The sequence below is a fragment of the Sinocyclocheilus rhinocerous genome, unplaced genomic scaffold (assembly GCF_001515625.1).
Source record: "Sinocyclocheilus rhinocerous isolate Xijiao unplaced genomic scaffold, SAMN03320098_v1.1 scaffold140, whole genome shotgun sequence".
NCBI lineage: Eukaryota > Metazoa > Chordata > Actinopteri > Cypriniformes > Cyprinidae > Sinocyclocheilus > Sinocyclocheilus rhinocerous.
Genome location: NW_015642053.1, coordinates 3780129 through 3798981, shown reverse-complemented (window position 1 = coordinate 3798981; position 18853 = coordinate 3780129). Strand labels below are relative to the sequence as shown.

At 37.0% G+C, this 18853-nt stretch overlaps 2 protein-coding genes across 4 annotated transcripts in view; both read right to left on the bottom strand.

Annotated features, from left to right (window-relative positions):
• Positions 1 to 450: 450 nt before the first annotated feature.
• LOC107755541 (beta-1 adrenergic receptor-like) lies at positions 451 to 2332 on the bottom strand. Its single transcript, XM_016572391.1, has one exon. The coding sequence runs from the start codon at positions 2311 to 2313 to the stop codon at positions 1084 to 1086; it is 1230 nt and encodes a 409-aa protein (XP_016427877.1). The 5' UTR covers positions 2314 to 2332; the 3' UTR covers positions 451 to 1083.
• Positions 2333 to 11489: 9157 nt separating this feature from the next.
• Positions 11490 to 18853, bottom strand: part of LOC107755539 (NHL repeat-containing protein 2-like) — a 20792-nt gene continuing 13428 nt past the window's right edge. For 2 of the 3 annotated variants that reach the window (XM_016572386.1, XM_016572388.1), the window contains exons 8-11: positions 15625 to 15747; positions 14287 to 14496; positions 13987 to 14203; positions 11490 to 11817 (exon numbers count right to left, since the gene is read on the bottom strand). In XM_016572386.1, coding sequence (XP_016427872.1) covers positions 11561 to 11817; positions 13987 to 14203; positions 14287 to 14496; positions 15625 to 15747 — 807 coding nt within the window. In that variant the 3' untranslated portion in view covers positions 11490 to 11560. Of the gene's footprint in view, positions 11818 to 13086; positions 13610 to 13986; positions 14204 to 14286; positions 14497 to 15624; positions 15748 to 18853 lie in introns of those variants that run through there. The other variant, XM_016572389.1, reaches the window with a different exon arrangement.

The following is an 18853-nucleotide window of genomic DNA, read 5'->3' as shown; positions in this document are numbered from 1 at the left end:
CTAATGTGATAATTTTTAAACAGCTGGTTTAAACAGTCAGTTTAGAGCTTTTTAGTTTTAGTTTGCTCCTCTGTGTAAATAATAAACATATCTGATATTTAATGGGTCTATTATTAATGTATTTTTATGACTTGGATGTCTTGTGTGAATCAGATCACAATATAGAGTACATTTTATTTCATGTCAATGAACACATTTTAGCAAGAAACCCATTTTGAATACCTGATTGATTCACTTGAGAAATTTGTATAAATTTCAATAAATGTTAAGGAATATTGTTACATTTAATGAAACAAAGAAATATATGCATGTAGCCTATCTTTGAAATACTTGTTCTGCACAATTGCTGAGTAGTAAAAATAGTAAATGATGCTGATTAGATGTTTATAATTTATTTCGTTTTACTAACAGCAATCCCGGGCAAAAAAAAAAAGCTTTTTTTCAGTTTGCTTCAATTTAGCAATTTGCTTCAATGCCTTCTCCAAATTTATATGCTGATTCAGCTGGGAAAAAATGGGATTAAATGGGTTCGTTTTGGTTGTTTCGACACTGCAAAATTTCGGTTGCCCTGTTATCTATTAGTTCCGGTCCTCGAATTGGATTGGCTGAGCTGCTTTTCAAAAGTGCTGAATTTTGGTACTTTGACTTTTCACTGTTTGTATTACTCCGCTTATTCGTGTTCATGGAGGAGCAGGTCGAAGTGGAAGCGGAGCAAGTGCGCGTTTTTTTTTTCGATCTACGATCGCTCGAGTAAAACCCGGAGTTGAGCGAAGTGATTACAGAAGGCGTTGGGTGGGGGAGGGGAAATCGATACGTGCTCCGCCCCACCCATATATTTAGTTTGTGCGTTGCTTGGCGATAGTCAAAAATAACGCTTTGACTTTTTATCTGGAACTATTTTCGTTGACGAAGAAGAAATGTGCGACTGGCCATTTTTCTCAGAAACGCATTTCACGTCACATTGATTGTTTATCGAACAAGCAATATCACACTTTCAGCGCGGTCGTCATTACCTGATATGAAATACAAACAGCACTCTTGCTCGAGTAGGCTAATATCGATTAAATAGTCACGGTTTTACTTTTACAGTTGAGACTCTGAATGGGACATCCTGCCGTTTCTTTCCAGACTGCAGTCGCTGCTGGCGCCGTTACAGTCCGACCAGGTCCCGAGCATGCTCTGCTCCATTGAGTTCCCAAAGCCACCGGTGCAGCGCGACAGGTCGCACGAGCTCACGTGCAGCCTGCGGTCCGCCTGCCTCGGACAACACAATAGCCTCTTGAAGGCTTTCCTGAAGTCGGGACTCCGACAGTATATGATGGGGTTGAAGGCGGAGTTCACGTACCCCAGCCAGTTCAAAAACACGAAGAGCTCCTTATCCACCACTTGTGCGCAAAACACCCGCACCACGTTAACGACGAAGAACGGCAGCCAGCAGAGAGTGAACGTTCCCATGATTATTCCCAACGTTTTCAGCGCCTTCTGCTCTTTTATAGCCAGGATCTTGGTGGTTCGTTTTCGGTTAGGTTTGCAATTAGTACCATGATTGTTGTAGAACCTTCCCTCACATTTGTTGATTTTGTTCAGCTGTTGTTTGGCTTCTCTATACACTCTGGCATAGACGAATATCATGACTATTAAAGGGATGTAAAACGATATAATAGAGGAGGAGATGGCATATGCACGGTTGGTAATGAAGTCACAGCACTCGGGATTGTCATAGCACGCTGTCTCCTCGCTGTCCCGGGACCAGTGCATTAGGATGGGTGGAAATGACACCAGAGCTGATATAGCCCACACTCCACAAACCACCACCTTGGCTCGTTCTTTCGTTAAAAGACTTTGATAGCGAAACGGAGAGATGATGGCGATATACCTGTCTATTGCAATTACGCACAGGGTCTCGATGCTCGCCGTGACGCAAAGAACATCAACAGATATCCAGAATTCACAGAAGAACGATCCATACATCCAGACTCCTCTAACCTCCAAGGCTGCGCCAAATGGCACTACCAGTAACCCCATGATGAGATCTGCGCACGCCAGAGACACGATGAAAACATTGGTGAGCGTCTGGAGCCTCTGATTCCGCGCTATGGCGACTATAACCAGTATATTTCCCACTACAATGATGAACACTATCAGACCCATGATGATTCCCATGCCCACGAGCCACTGTTCTGATACGTTAAGGTCCACCGTGCCGCGTTTAGAGTCATTGCTGTAGTTTACGGACGGTAAACCGTCTCCCATGGTGTGGAGAAATGAAGCGCGTTCATTCAGAACTTCAGGTCCAGTGTGGAGCGCTTCCATCCGCGCTCTGCTCTCCAGCCCAGCGGATGGAAGGAGAGCGACAAATACAACGGTGACGTCACAGGGCTGCACAGCCAATGGCTCTGCATTTCTAAATTGTAAGTCTTTCACTATTTGATAAACACAAAGCGCCGCGCAAAACCTCTTGGTCCTACCCAAGTGCAGACTTTGCGCGGCGCTTTTACGCATGGTAATTTTAGGACTTATAGCGAATCACACGTTACAGAGGGGTCCAAACGTTTGAGATCACGTTTTTTCCCTTTTGAACTGGGAAATAAACAGTTTAAGATAATTGGTGATCACATTGACCCTATGTCAATAATGCCATAAAATGATCATAAAACACCCCAATGCACATAGCCTAGCTAATAGCAAAAATTGTTATTAAAGTTTAAAAACAATCTAAAGAAAGGTTTGTGCAAATAATTTTGTGAATGCCCCTTTTGGGAATATGTTTTATTAATGAAAAAACAATATTCACACTAATGTTTTACATATTCTGTACAGTGTAATTTATACATTTTACATCTAAAAAATCTTTTTGCAGTGCTTTACAGTAAAATGTAGTCATTTAAAATCATTTTGGTATATGGTGAGGTGGCTGACAGTTAAAATTTTTTTAATAACTAATCACTTTAGGAATTATAGAAATTATATAATTATATTAGTAATGATATAAATTGCATACTTTTCTCTACTTTTATGCTGTTTATGTTTAGCCAACTTAGAACCATACTTGTGCTTGTATGTGCTACACATGAAACATTTCCACTTCACAAAAGCTCTTTATAGTGGAAAAGGGCTCTTTAGATTCTAATGATGTTCTTCAAACTAAGAAAAAAAAATGGTTCATTTATGAACTGCTCACTAGTTTTTTTGGGAACCAAAAATTGTTCTATGGCATTGCTGCGAAACCCCCCATTTTTAAGAGTGTAAACTCATGTAAACGTCAGTGCAGACTTCTCAAACTTCTGGAAAATAATATGCAACAACACTGCCTGACAGCACAAAGCAATTACAGGGCCCCTGGACAGATACGGTGCATGTTTGCAAACTTCACAATGCTCGATTCAGTTGTTCCATAATCGTGCCCCGGCACTTTCCTGGACAAATCACCACCAGCCAAGCTATAAAAAGGGTCAAGCCACTTGCTTCCATCTGAAAACGAATCAGCCCGGGCGAGAGGTGTTTTTCTAGCAGTAGGAAGCTGTTACTAGATAAGATCATAATTGCACCTCCTTATAGCCGGGACACAGACAGGCACATTAGACTAATGCTGCCGCTACAGAATTTCTCTCTCGTTCTCATTTACATTCCAGCATTGTAGAACAGCATTCTGACCTTTTCTTCTTTAAAAAAAAGTCAACATGTAGTAGCAGTCCCAAAAATAAAGGGATATTTTATATTAACTGCACCGACATGCAATAACGTAGGGCCGGTGCCTACACACTTTCAACCCCAAAGTCATTGTTTGATCCATCAGATGAAGTCCTGGGACTCTTGTGAACGGAATGATCTCACTCTTTCTAAGCGAGCGAAAGGAAGTCTACTCATGTTGCATGGTGGTGCAGGAATCAGGATGCAAGGCTAATAGTGTCAATAAGGAGAGTTATGCAATCTATATGTAGCATAAAAATCCCATTCAGGTACCAATGCAAATTGAGACATGCATGCATTGGATCGCTTGGATTTGTGGTAATGCAGTTTAATGATGATGACTACATAATGATGGATGATTTAGACTGAAATTAGAAGGGGAAGAGATTAAGTCATGTGAACAGTCATGAGTGTTATTAGTTAAAGGAATAGTTTAACCAAAATTTTGCTGAAAATATACTCACCCTCAGGCCATCCAAGATGTAGATGAGTTTGTTTTTTCATCAGAGCAGATTTGGAGAAATGTAACATTGCATCACATGCTCACCAATGGGTGCCGTCAGAATGAGAGTCCAAACAGCTGATAAAAACATCACAATAATCCACAAGTAATCCACATGACTCCAGTCCATCAGTTAATGTCTTGTGAAGTGAAAAGCTGCATGTTTTTAAGAAACAAATCCATCAAGGCGTTTTAACTAACAGTAAATGTTACAATTTTAACTTTAAAAATTAGTAAAACCATGAACAAAGACATGATTGTAAAGTGTAAAAATAAAAATGGCTATATTGAAATGATGCTTTTGACTTGCAACGTGCAGTTCAGTGAGTGAGTCATAATATGTTGATTCAGTGGCTGGATTTGTTGAGTTCATTTAATGAGAGATACATCGTAAGGATTCGTCAGACTGATTCAAAGTGACAACTTCTAGTTAAAGTACTGTCAAAGAGGTTGGGAAATAATGAGAATGCTATATAAATCTTTCTCTTTTCCTCCTTTTCTTCCTATAGTCACAGTCTTCTTTTAGAGCAAATAAGGATTTGAGCAACAAACTAACAGTTTATACCAATTTAATCACAATGGCTTTCTGCAGTGACGATTCTTAACCCATAACCACAGAGCAGCTAATAAAACATATTCTGAATTTAAATTAGCCCATGCAAGGCTAGTGCTAAATACAGCATGGAAAATGAACATTCTTCTCAGTAGGCCTATTATCAAAATGAAAGGATTAGAACATGTAAAGTACTGTGACAATTATGTAAGCGAAACCCAGGTAACTTTTCATATTTCTATTCACAGCTGTCTAATTATCTTTAGTTTCATGCCGTTTTATTAAAATTAACAGAGCACAGTTTTCAAGTCATGGTAAATGTCTTCAGAATATTAATCCTAAAAGTTAATCCTAAAAGTTCCTCGCATATTTACCCAAACACCTGCACCAAATAATAAACTTTCATTTTCTGACCTTCAGAAGGAGATCTGTTGTGGCTTTGAGGAGAAATAGTAAGAAATGAATAAGTAATATAATGAAATGTAAAGGTTTCATTATGTATTATGCATCTGTTAAACTATGAATTTTGACTGAAATACTTGTTCCAGACATTCATAAACTCTTGAGGGAGCACGGATACGACACATCTGTCTGTCAGTCTATGCTTCACACTCCATATGTTTCATACATTCCATACGTTTACACTTCTGGCAAATGTCACAGATCAAAAACAGCATCTGTCTTCCCCTCTTCCTAATGGAAGGAAGGTTCAAAACAGCACGCTCTGATCTCAGACTTGGCTATTAACCTCTGAAAACATGTTGTTCATTCTACATATGCAAACATAAACATGACTGCAGCTGAAAGTTCATTGTGTTCCCTTCATGGTGCGTTATTGAATGGTTGGAGCTTTGGAAGTGTATATACAGTATTTTACCCCAGAGAGACAGATGTCCATTAACTTTTAAACTAGCATTTAATAGCATTTGAATTGCCAGTAACTCAGCAGCTGGTGGGATTATAATGATATCAGCTAATCTTAAAGGGGTCATATGATGTGATTTCAATTTTTCCTTTCTCTTTGGAGTGTTACAAGCTCTTGGTGCATAAAGAAGATCTGTAAAGTTGCAAAGACTAAAGTCTCAAATCCAAAGAGATATTCTTTATAAAAGTTAAGAGTCAGCCACACCTACCTAAAACGGCTCGTTCTAACACGCCCCCACATACCTACGTCAATCATCCTCTTTTGGAAGGCCAAACAAAGTACTTTTTCTTTCGCAGCAAACCACACAGTGTCTCCATGACATGGCGGCGTTTTATATGGTTTAATACTACAGCGAGAATAAAAGTTACGCCTTTCTTTGCTTGAACATTTGGGCGGCGTTATGCAAATTTTCCCAGATCGTGACGTAGGTATGTGGGGGTGTGTTAGAACGAGCCGTTTTAGGTAGGCGTGGCTGACTCTTAACTTTTATAAAGAATATCTCTTTGGATTTGAGACTTTAGTCTTTACAACTTTACAGATCTTCTTTATGCACCAAGAGCTTGTAACTCTCCAAAGAGAAAGGAAAAATTGAAATCGCATCATATGACCCCTTTAAAAATAATGGTCCTTTATCAGCAACTATGGCTCCAAAAAGAACCTTTAGCATCCATGGAAATTTTTCATTCTCCAGAAGGTTCTTTATAATTGAAAAAGTTTCTTTAGATTAGAAAAATCCTTTTGGACTCTATATTTAAGAGTGGATAATGAAAGTAAGTGGGGTTCAGTGTTGTTTTGGACCCCATTGACTTATGGATGAAAACAGTAGAAACATTCTTTAAAAGATCTGCTTTTGTGTTCCACAGGAGAAAGAAAGTCATACAAGTTTGGAACGGCATAAGGGTGAGTAAATGATTTTCAATTTTTGACATGCTCTTCAATCAATGTCATTCCGCAAACTTCATCATACAGATTAATACTGACTCTTCTTTAATGGTTAATGTGAACTATACACTACATTAAACACTAATAAGAGTGGTGCTTCGTCATGCATGACTAAGAAGGTCTTGGGTGGTTATGATATGGTTACTATAAGGTGCTCTGAGTGATTTGTAGTGCATTACTATATGGTTGCTAGGTGCTGCTGACCCTCCAGCAATGAAAGTCTATGGTTGTGTCCCAAATGAGTGGGGTTCCCAGCAGTGGTTCCCAAACCTAGTCCAGGAGAACCCCCAACAATGCACATTTTAATGCAAATTATTTAATGCACTTTTTTTTCCTCCCTAATGAAACGCGCTTGATTCAACTTATCAGTCCGTTAGTAGACCCCAAAATCTGTGTGTGTCATATAAGAGAGACATCAGAAATATGCAGTGTTTTGGGTTCTCCAGGACCAGGATTGGGAACCACTGCTATACACTATGCACTTACAGTATACTATTCACTATGTACTCAAAGTCTAGGGTATGAATAGTATTAGGTTATTTTGTTATCCAACTTCAGAGTCTGAAAGTCCCTCCACTACATAAGGAAAGCGTTGACCCATGAATGCATGGTGTCCAACATTTTACACTTTGTTGTTTCAGTTAAATTCTTGTTGGAATTTTCGGTTTGAATATTCTACTCACACTATTTATACTATAAAAGAGTATAGAGAATAAGTACACCAGGGATGGGCAACTCTGAAAGTTGTTTTTTTTGGTCAGTTTGTGTGGAAATGTATGTTTTTGATCAACTCTTTCCACGTTTGATTTAATTTATAGCAATAAATTAGTATTGTATGCTATTAAATATTCACTTAGTTATCACCAAAGCTCTCTCGCTCTCTGTTTTGTTGTATTTTGTTGTAGATCCTGTATCCCTTAACATTTATGTTGGCTCAGAAATCTATCTGAAATAGAATGTGTGTAAACGTAGCCTGGAAAGTCATTGCTTCATAGGGCAGCAAGGGAACAAGTCAGCTGCCTAAGCTTTGCGGCACAGCATTAAAGCTAGGTGAGTTTGATCAGGGTTGAAGCTAAACTCTGCAGCAAAGTTGTCTAGCCATGAAGTATGCGGATTAAGATGCACCTTTTCTTTCACATGTATTTGATTGTTTTCTGTTTCCAAATTATAAATCTGATCACTCAGAAAGATCTAAACAAGATAGCAGAAATAAGCACAGTAACATTGAGACTGAGCCTTAGAAGTACGCTTAGAAGTTTTACTTGAGCTAACTCACACAGGGTTAATAGTCCTGTCATGGAATCATAACTGAACCTGAAAGACTAATATGGAGGTTTTACAGACGTTTTACAGACTGACGTTTCTGTCAACCAACACTCACAGTATCACCAGATCTAAACACTGAGGCCTTGAGTTCATGTTGTTGCCTCTCAGTCACCCATGGCATTCTTCATATTATTTCAGTGCTCTTGAAAAATTATGGGTGATTCTGGCAAAGAGAACCTGAGTGTTTTCCCCCTCCAATCCAAAATTGCAGGAACGTCTTTGCTAAATTCATAAATTTGCACAATGATATTTGCAAGTGCGTAATCATCTCAAGTGCAAATGCTCTTTCACTGCTGCTGTGAGCTGTTGTGATGAAAGCAGATGTGTGTCAAAAAGCAGCTGTCTGATTGACTGCCTGTTAAATTCTAATGTTCTATTTCTTGTTTACGCTTCTGTTAATCCTGCATATGGACTCGGGCTCTGATTGGTAATGTGCTTTCTGGTTAAATATTAGCCTGTTGCACAGTAATGGGCGCTGTGGCTTCTCTGGGGGATTCTTGTGAGTGGAAATGAACATTCTGATGGCATTCGCTGTTTGCTGAGAGATTATGAGGATCACATTCAGCAGCACAAAGCATATATTTTCACAGCTCAGCTTTATTTGGAATGGCTGAGAACATTAAGCCAAGGAAATGGAGCGTGGTGGCAATACCACTTTTTTAGACAGCCAAACACTTTAGTGAATGGAGCACACGGTCATCTAGTGTGTGTGTGTGGATCTTCACCGAAATAACAACTTTACAAATAGGATAATCAATCATTAACATTAGTCAACTAAATAGTGCACTACAAGTCAATTTTTTTCCCCCCAGCATGAATGCATTACATTTATTGAAAGAGACAGTAAAGACATTTATAATGTTTATACTTTCTATTCATTAAAGAATCCTGAAAATAATGTTTTATGGTTTCCACAAAAATATTAACATTTCAACATTGAAAATAAGAAATCTTCCTCGAGCACCAAATTAGCATATTCGAATGATTTCTGAAGGATCATGTAACATTGAAGACTGGAGTAATGGCTGCTGAAAATTCACATGAATAAATGTTAAAATATATTCAAAAAGAAAACATTTTAATTTGTAATAACATTTCACAATATTACTGTTTTTACTTTATTTTTGGTCAAATAAATGCAGCCTTGGAGAGCATAAAAAACTTTAACATTAAAACATCTTACTGACCCCAAACCATGGAACGGTATCATTAACCAACAATATACAATAATTTTACACCATTTATTAATCAGTTTATATTATTTTTACATATTCTTCTCAGCATTTCAAATTCAAAGTTATATGAATAACATTGAGTAAATGTATCACATGACAAACATGAATTAACATTAATCAATGGTATATTTATAAATTGACAATAGACTAAATCAATAAATGTTGTGAAACAAATTGTTGCTCTATATTAACAAATCAAACCTAAAAAAATGACCACTGAAATCTTTCTCACCATGAAGCATCTCTGCTGGAACAGATGGTCTTTTGTCATTTACAAGGATTGCATTGGTCCTTGTTTGTAGTGAGGAGGATATGAAAACGCTGAACACATAAATGCTGGGAAAATAAACTTTATTAGACCACTGCATCCAATTAATCTGTTAAAGTGCAGAATTTGGAGGCTGTATAAAAGAGCTGCCCTCAAAAGAGTGAGAGATACATTGTTTTTATTAAATAGTTTATAGGCTAGAACTGCCACAGGAAAAGCAAGCAAAAACAGCAACAGAACAATTTTAGAGGCCATTTCTACACAGTGTCTAAAAGAATCACCTGGTCTGATTCACACTCATACTCTGCGAGTGCATGATCTGCAAGCACATGATCTATGATGTATCAGGAATACATTGTAGTTCCATTGCTAATGCTTAACAGCACTGAGAGGCTATTATTTCAGAAAACATGAATATGTAGATGTAACTGGCTCATGATTCGATTCCACAAAAGATTGAACACTGAAATTAATGTCACCGCTTGATTTCCAACACATAGCTCATTCATATAAAGTGTATTGCTCATTGAAAAGGCACTTAAGCCTGGTAAACAATAACAAATAATGCCAATTAAATAGCATTAAGTCTGACTGCTCATTTACAAGACTGGCTTACGGTATCATATGGTTAAGAAAAAAAAGTGCAGTGCGGGAAATAATAATAATATCAGCCAACCCAACCATGAAGGGCTATCAGAGCAGCTGACACTGGCTACATTTTTACACTACACAGCATTATTTCAAATATTATTGTGTGAGAGCATGTGAGTGACTGAATGAAGATAGCTGATAATGATATCAGGCTATCTGACAAAGGCATTACACAAGCTTAATCATGTGAAACACCCCTAGCAGAACCACAAAAAATATTGAGAATGAGGCACTTTGTTCAATATTTGTCAAGATTTAACAGTCAGATCCTGTCTCTACAATTAGTACTTGCAATCTGTCTGATTAGCCTGATGACGAGCATGTGAAGTGTCTGATTATTACAGTATGTGTTAACCGCAGGATGTGATTTGAATGTTAATAGGATATTCACCTAAAAAAATCATTTGCTCATCCTCATGTCGTTCTGTTTTTCTTCTATGGAACACAAAAGGAGGAAAAATATATTTTTGTCCATATAATGAAAGCCAATGGGGTCCAAAATTATGGAAGCTTGTTTCCACCGCAGGATACAAAAATAAAAAAGGTAATTGTGATTTTTTTCACAATTCTGACTTTTTTCCCCGTCGCAACTAATGTTATATCTCACAATTTGAACTTTTCTCACAATGCTGGCTTTTCCCCCCCTCAGATTTGCAAGAAAACTGCAATTTGTGAGATATAAACTCACAATTGTGAGAGAAAAAGCTGAGATTGAAAAACTGTAAGATAAAAAATTGCAATTACCTTTTTTTATTCCATGGTGCGGAAAAACAAAAAAACAAAATTGCAAGATGTAAACTCAAAATTGGGAGGTATAAACAGAATTACAAGAATAAAGTCAGAATTCTGAGTTTATATCTCACAACTACGATGTTTTCAGAATTCTTTTTCTCAGAATTGTAAGAAAAAATATCTTAAATTTTGAGTCTCGCAATTACCTTTATTTTTTATATCATGGCAGAAACGAGCTTCTATACAAAACCTCAATAAATCCCACTAAAGTTTTTTATTTTTTTAATGGTATGAAAAAAAAAGTCATTGTTCTACATTTTTTGTGTGTTTCACAGAAGAAAGTCATACAGGTTTGGAATGACATGAGGGTGAGGAAACACAAATTATCATTTTTGGATGACCCAAAAATGAACATTGTCATTATTTACTCAGCCTCAAATCTGTATGACTTTATTTCTTCTGAGGAACGTAAAGGAAAATATTCTTCATAATGTTGGTAACCAAACAGTTTTGATTCCCACTGATTTCCATTGTAATTTTTGTCCTTACAATGCAAGTCAATATGAACCAAAATTGTCAACATTGGGATTCTTCAGAACATCATCTTTTGTGTTCCACTGAAGAAATTCAGACAGTTTTGGAATGACATTAGGATGAGTAAACGATGACAGAATTTTCATTTTTGGTAAAGTATCCCTTTAAAAGTGCTCCAAGATCCTTTGGGTGGACACTCATTTTAAAAGGCATGCTCAAGCATCACGGCAACAGAACCTTCCTGAGATGTGGAACCAATCAGAAGAGGCTGTTTAAAGGACACTGCCTTCATCATACAAGCCCCGCCCTCAGAAAGGCAGCAGTAAACCCAGGCGTCGAGCGTCAGTGTGGGGTCTGGGGATGCAGGGGCCGCTGGGATGGATGAGACGATCGAGATAGGTTCAGAGAGATCACTGATGCTCCCCGTTACAGCTCGCCCTTCCAGTAACCACTCGTTACCTGCCGAGAAAAACAACATGGCTTAGTGTGCAGTCGATGGACGATTCCTGTAACGTTTGATATTTCTGGCTGATGTTTGTTTGGAAGGCATTGGTTCCTGAAGCACCATGTGTCTGGGTGTAAAACAACACATATACAATTGCCAACACAATGAAATATTTCTCTGGCAGTTGATGGGGACTTTCAATATGCATACAAACACAATTTCAGTAGGGAATCATGTGCGTTAGCGGTGAAAGGAAACGCCTTTTGTTAATGGTTCTGCAATGCAGTGTGTACCAGGTGTGTCACTGGCCTTGAATCAAGGGCAGGCTACTAAGACAAGTGCCAGATAGAATTAGGACAGCGTCCAATCAAATGATCCCCAGTGAGACCGAACCAGAGAGGACGTGTGCAAAGACCTACAGGGCTGACCTACGTAAAACATAAGCACAGAGTACAAAACATAAACTGCCAGAAAAATGTTTTTATGACGGCATGTTTACATATTTTTCACATTATATCTGTTGATTTATCTTTTGAAAGCTAAAAAAAATTCTGTATCAAATGTTATTTTTAAAAGTACAATCAAATGGTCTTTCAATAAAATAAATGACACCATGTTTGATATTTAGTTATCTAATCATATAACATTAGTTTGATGTTGATTAAGTGTGCAAATACTTACTAGGGCAATTGTACTACAGTTTAATACATTTACGCAGAAATTTAAAAAAAAAAACAAAAAAAAAAAAAAAAAAAAAAAAAAAAAGAATTATGCAAATAAATTCTAAATACCTAAAGGCCGTTCTCGTTAAATAAAATCTGTTTATGCAACTACAGAAGCCTACAATTTTAATAATATAAAATCAAATACATTATATTTAAATTACATTAAAATGATTACAATAATACAGCAATATTACAAGAACGTAAAATAAGAGTTTTCTATTTTACTATATTTTAGAATATATAATTAATTCAAAAGACATTCAGCATGATCCTTCAGAATTCATTCTAATATGATGATTTGGTGATCAAGTAGCATTTCATATCATCAGTGTTTGAAATGTTGTGCTGCTTAATATTTTTGTGGAAACTGTAAGACATTTATCTGAAATAAAAATCTTTTGTAATGATAAACATCTCTTTTGATCAATTGAATGCATTCTTGCTGAACAAGTTACATTTTTTCTAAAACAAAACAAAACAAAAATCAAAACAAAAACTTACTGACCACAAACTTCTGAACAGTAGTGAATATAAAATCATAAAAATTGAAGTCACATATATTTTTTGTCACTTTTGATGGCACTTTCCCCAAGTCTCCATTCATTTCTGACCCTGCTTGCTGATATAACCATTTACATAATGATAATACATAATCGCACACTTGTATTTACATATAACACACAAAACATTTACACTAGTAACTACTACACATGCGAAGCCACCCACATACAAGCACTCACGGTAATTTGGTGAATAATTACAGTCAGTCAATCAAAGTCAGACAGAACTAGTAGCTGCCGTTTCTGAGAATTTAACGCCCACAGCCGTTCAGGCTTTTCTGGTCCTAATGGGTGTCTTTGTTCTAATTATGCAGAGTAGCCCCCCGGGACTTTTTGTCACTTCAACTACGACCACTTTCGTAAACTAATTAGGTGCTTGTTTATTGCATGGTAAAATGTTCTGGTGCGGAGCGTAGACAAACAATCAGTGTGATGAGCAGAAGTCGTCTCTGGTGACTGGGCTGATTATCAATCATGGAAGACGTGCTTTCGGGTGGGATTGACGTTTTTGTGCAGAAGAACTGAGAGAAGAGACAACAGGAAAGACAAATTTTGCAGCAGACGGACGGAGGGTGAGGCAGAAATGATGATGCTAAAAAAAGAGAGCGAGATAGGAAGGGTAAGATAGAATGAAGGGTTGACCGTGTGTTGGGATGCATAGAGGAATTGTTTATTTATCCTTGGATCATCTCCCAGTATGGCCAGCTGGTCCCTAAAGCCTGCTGAAAATGTGTGAACACAGCAATCCAGCAAACAGAAAACTATAGTTCACCCCACGGAGGTGCCCCAGAGGAATAGTGTACAAGGTGTGAAAAACTGCATGTAAATAAACACGTTTTACATAATTGGCATTGAGAGCTAGTGAAGATGCTCTTATTGGATACATTTGATTTTGTACCTTCTGCAGATAAGCTCCAGAAACTAGGGGCTTCTTCAGTCAGCTTGGTCCCAGTCGGTAGTGCCAATTTCAGAAAAAGAGTGACTGACTGCCCTGAAGAAACTGTGATTGATGGCATTGTAAGGACTGGGGCTGATTTTGGAAGTTTGGGAAGCTTTCTGACCGCAGGTGTGCTGCTAGTGGCAGAATCAACCTCTTGCTGAACAACAATGGGAAACTGGTGCAAAAAGAGAGAGAAAACAATAAGCCAATCGTTAAGAATGACAATTGACAAATGACAATCCACATGTGGGGACTCACCAAAGAGACCGTTTTGGTCTGCAGGTTCAGGACTTTGATGCAATGGTTGTTGGTGTCCGCCACATACAGCAGCTTTCCTCCTTCACCCAGACACAGGCCTCCGGGTTCGTTGAAGCTGGACTCCAGAAAGCACGGGCCAAGTCCATTCCCAGCCTTCCCTGTGCCTGCAAGCACCCTGCACTGCTTAGTCTTCGGATCCACCACTTTGATCTGCAACGGAGAAGAAGCTCCTTCATGACCATGGAGTCATTGACCACTGGTAGTGCTTGCCCATTCAAAAACTTGCACCACTTTTTGTGGTTAAAGGAATAGTTCACCCAAAAATGAAAATTTATTCACCCTCAGGTCATCCAAAACGTAGAGCTTGTTCATTCATTGGAACAGATTTGGAGAAATTTAGGATTACATCACTTCCTCACCAATGGATCCTCTGCAGTGAATGGGTGCCATCAGAATGAGAGTTCAAACAACTGATTAAAAACATCACAATAATCCACAAGTGATCCACACGCCTCCAGTCCATCAGTTAACGTTTTGTGAAGAAATACTTATCGCTTCTGGCCAAAATATGAGTCCATATTCCATAATAATGCTTCCTCCAGTGAAAAAGTCCATCCCCTGTTGTCCTCACACCTTAAAATCCACCTACATATTTGATTAGAACCATTTTTGGTGCTTTATCTGTGCATATTTCTCTCATGATTCAGACGAGACAACTTTTCTACTGGAGAAAGCAGTAGTATAGATTGTCTCATTCTGATGGCACCCAATCACTGCAGATGATCCATTGGTAAGCAAGTGATGTAATTCTAAATTTCTCCAAATCTGTTGTAATGGAAAAAAAACAAAAAAAAAACTCAACTACATCTTTGATGGCCTGAGGTAGAAGAAAATTAAGTAAATAAGTGTGAGAATTTGAAAAAGATTCCCAAATAAAAACAAAAAAATTCAAGTGAAAAATATTATATAATAATAATAAAATAGGGTTAATGCTCACAAAAATACGTTTGTCAAATGTTTTCTTTAAAAAGTGTATTAAGCTTTCTTTCTTTAAAAAATGACTCTTACGCTGATTTTATCCAATCCGTTTTTAAATGCTGCTTCAGTGTCAAAATATATACTGGGGCTACAATTTGATTAATTTTTGCAAATAAATAATGAATTCTAATAAATCCTGAAGGCTGTAAGAAATCAGCATTTCTTATTATGCAATACATACATACACATGCATATATAGTAAATACATATAGTGTTGAAAGTTTATTTTAGCTTTAAAATAAAAGTCACTCAATAGGACTTCAGTGCATTCAGTGCAGTGTCTGGTGCAGAAAGACTAACCTTGTGATTGTAAGAATCGGCTACATAGAGGAGGCTGCTGCCCTCATCCCAGGACACTCCTAATGGATGCTGCAGTTTTGCATCTATGCCTTTACCATCAACGTCTCCAAACGCAAAAAGGTTCTGCTCAAGCAAAGAAAAAACATACTCTTTAAAGGCCATGCATGATTTCTTGACCGCTTACCCATGCGAACAACGTTGCAAATGTATAAATGAGCCTTTTCTGTATATTTACTCAGCCTTTTCTGTATATTTACTCAATCACAGCGCTGCGGTGGTCTAATGTACAAAATAAGTCACTGAACATCACAACGGAAGAAAAAAAAAATCTCATTAATCCCAGTGACCAAATATGGTGAAACCCAATCCATTCTCATTCTCTGCCAGAAGAAAACAGTCTACTCAAAGGAAATCTAGCAGATCTGAAAAATGTCTCGACTGCTCCAAAGAATGGAGAAAAATAGTTTCTCATTCAAATCGCCTAGGTTCATTAAGTGATAAAAATTGCTCCACGACTTCATTTATTAAATGTCTCCTTGTATTATAGTAAGCTTTGGGATCTTGTAGTGTCAAACAAACTTGTACAAAAAAGTGCTTTACATTGCATGTAATCAACTGTGATAATTTATGACCCCATAAAAATTAAAATCTCTCCATGTGGTGTTTTTCCTTATGTGAACTGGGCAACAACACACTCCTTCCCTTATAAAGCATGTGCAGGGAAGACAAAGTACTCAGTAGGGAGAGAAATTATCTGATACTCATCAGAAGAAATGAAGGTCTGCCTGACCAAAGAGCAGAGTCCTCACAAGAGAATTTTAACACCTTTAAACTTCTTTCTTGGTATCTGATTGGCTTATAATTCATTGCATTAACCCGGCTAATAATGTATAAAGAACTTTTAACTTGTAAATAGATTAGACTATTTATACAGTTTTATAAGCTTTAATTTACTTATAAACAGCCTGTTTAAAATTACAACTTTTATAAACTTTTGCTACACAGTGAGCTTTTCACCCATAGTATTGTTGTTTTTTTGGGGGTTAAAAGTGACTTTAATAATATTAATGAAAATGATACCTGAAATAAAATGAAGACTAAATAAATAAAATAAAATATAAATACTACAATAAAAAACTAAATATTAAAAATTAAATATTAGATAAAAATAAGAAATTTTGCCTTGGCAGCTAACTGATTTTAAATAAGTTAAAGCACTAAAGTTACAAAAGCTACAATTCTAATCTAAAAACACTGCCAAAAGCATATAAAAAAAAAATCACAAAAAAAAAAAAAAACTAAAATTAAAATAAAAACAATACAAATGTAAAAATAAAAGCTAATTCAAAAGATTCATAAATACTGTAATAGTAAACAATACTACAATAACATATCTATTATACTAGATATAATCTGGCACCAATATTATTAAAGCCACTTTATTATATTAAAGTGTTATAGGGGTGCATAAAACAAAAAAAAGGGTGAGAAACACTGATCTTTAACATGTTAAACCAGGGGTCACCAGACTCGGTCCTGGAGGGCCAGTGTCCTGCAGAGTTTAGCTCCAACTTGCCTCAACACACCTGCCTGGATACTCGCGTATCCACCTTATTCTTCATGTAAAAATGGGCGTGGCCATTTGTAAATGATATTGGTCTTGCTTCCGGTCTCATTTGCTTCCAGCTATTTTTAGCTGTACAAAACCACTCGTTTTGCTGCTTGATACTGCAAATAGGTGTATCTTACCATCAGGGCCGCATTAAGACCTCACTGGGCCCCGGGGCTATGACTTACTGCAGGGCCCCCCCATCACAATAATGATATATATAGCTTAAAATAGAATTTTTATCCAATCAAAATTTTTGATGCATTGCAATTTCACAATTCTTGTTACCAATTCCAATATCACAAAATAAAAAATAAAAAAATACTAGCCTAAGTAAAAACAAACTTACTGAAGACAAGTAAACAGTCATGAATTACAGTAGAACAAAGAAATTGACCTACAAACACTTAAAGCTCCGAATAAGAAATATTATATTGTATAAAATAAATGGACTACAAATAGACTGAATAGTCTTCACTGCATAAATTCAACATACATTATTTTACAAAAGCGATTCGGTCAAGGACAGTGAGTGATTTTCTTTCTAATGTTTAATTTACATTATTGACACAAATGGCAAGAGCAGCTATATTAGGCTGCTTTGGAGGTAATGTTGTTTTTGTTCTAAGCCTGAATGCGTTTCCTTCTGCTGTTGAATGCAAACGTATATATTTGGAACAATAGCCTACTGGTAACCAAACAGTTTCTGTGCCGCCATGACTTCCATAGTATGAAAAAACCCACTATTGGAGTCAACAGGGACCAGAAACTTTCTGGTGGTTACGAATATTCTTCAAAATATCTTCTTTTATGTTGAGGAGAACAAAGAAATTCATACAGGTTCAGAACAACTTGAAACTGAGTAAATGATGACAGTATTTTAATTTTTTGGGTGAACTATCCCGTTAAAATCTCATCATATAATGCCAGGATCTCATAATAGCCAACTAGTGCACATGCTTTATCTTTAACTATTAACGTTCATTTAAGACACAAATGACTGTATTGACAAGGAGAAAGGCATTTTGACACATAACTATGTGTATTCGAACGTTTAAACACAAGGCGTGAAAAATAACTCTTAGATTAGTCAGGCGCTGTACGAGCAAGTGTGCTCCGCGCGTATCAGAAACTGTCTTAATGCGCACATTTGCCAAAATGAATTCTGCCCCACTTCTTAATGTCCTTGAACAGTTAAATTAGTTTTTAAACCACAATGCTTAGCAACATCTATCAAGTTAATAATCAAACTAACCTAAAATCTGTGGGGATAATGACGCTGTATTTTTATCTGCTCCATGTGTCCGGTCCATTTGCGGTTCCACAACTCCCACTCCATCATCAGCTTTAGTAAAATAAACTAGTTGTGGATTTTAGTGACACTCATGTTTTCCCCTCTCTCCTAATTTTTTCTCTCACCATTTAATTTTTTTTTATAATAGTTGACATTTTTTACTTATCGAAGATTGTTCTTTGCATGACCATTTCTATACACCAGAATGAAGTGAAGAGAGGTAAATGCAGATATTAGGCGCAGCGATCACCTGATAGATAGGCTACGTGCACAGTTTGTTCAAAAGTAAAATATATAATAAATGCATTTGATTGGTAAAACAAATT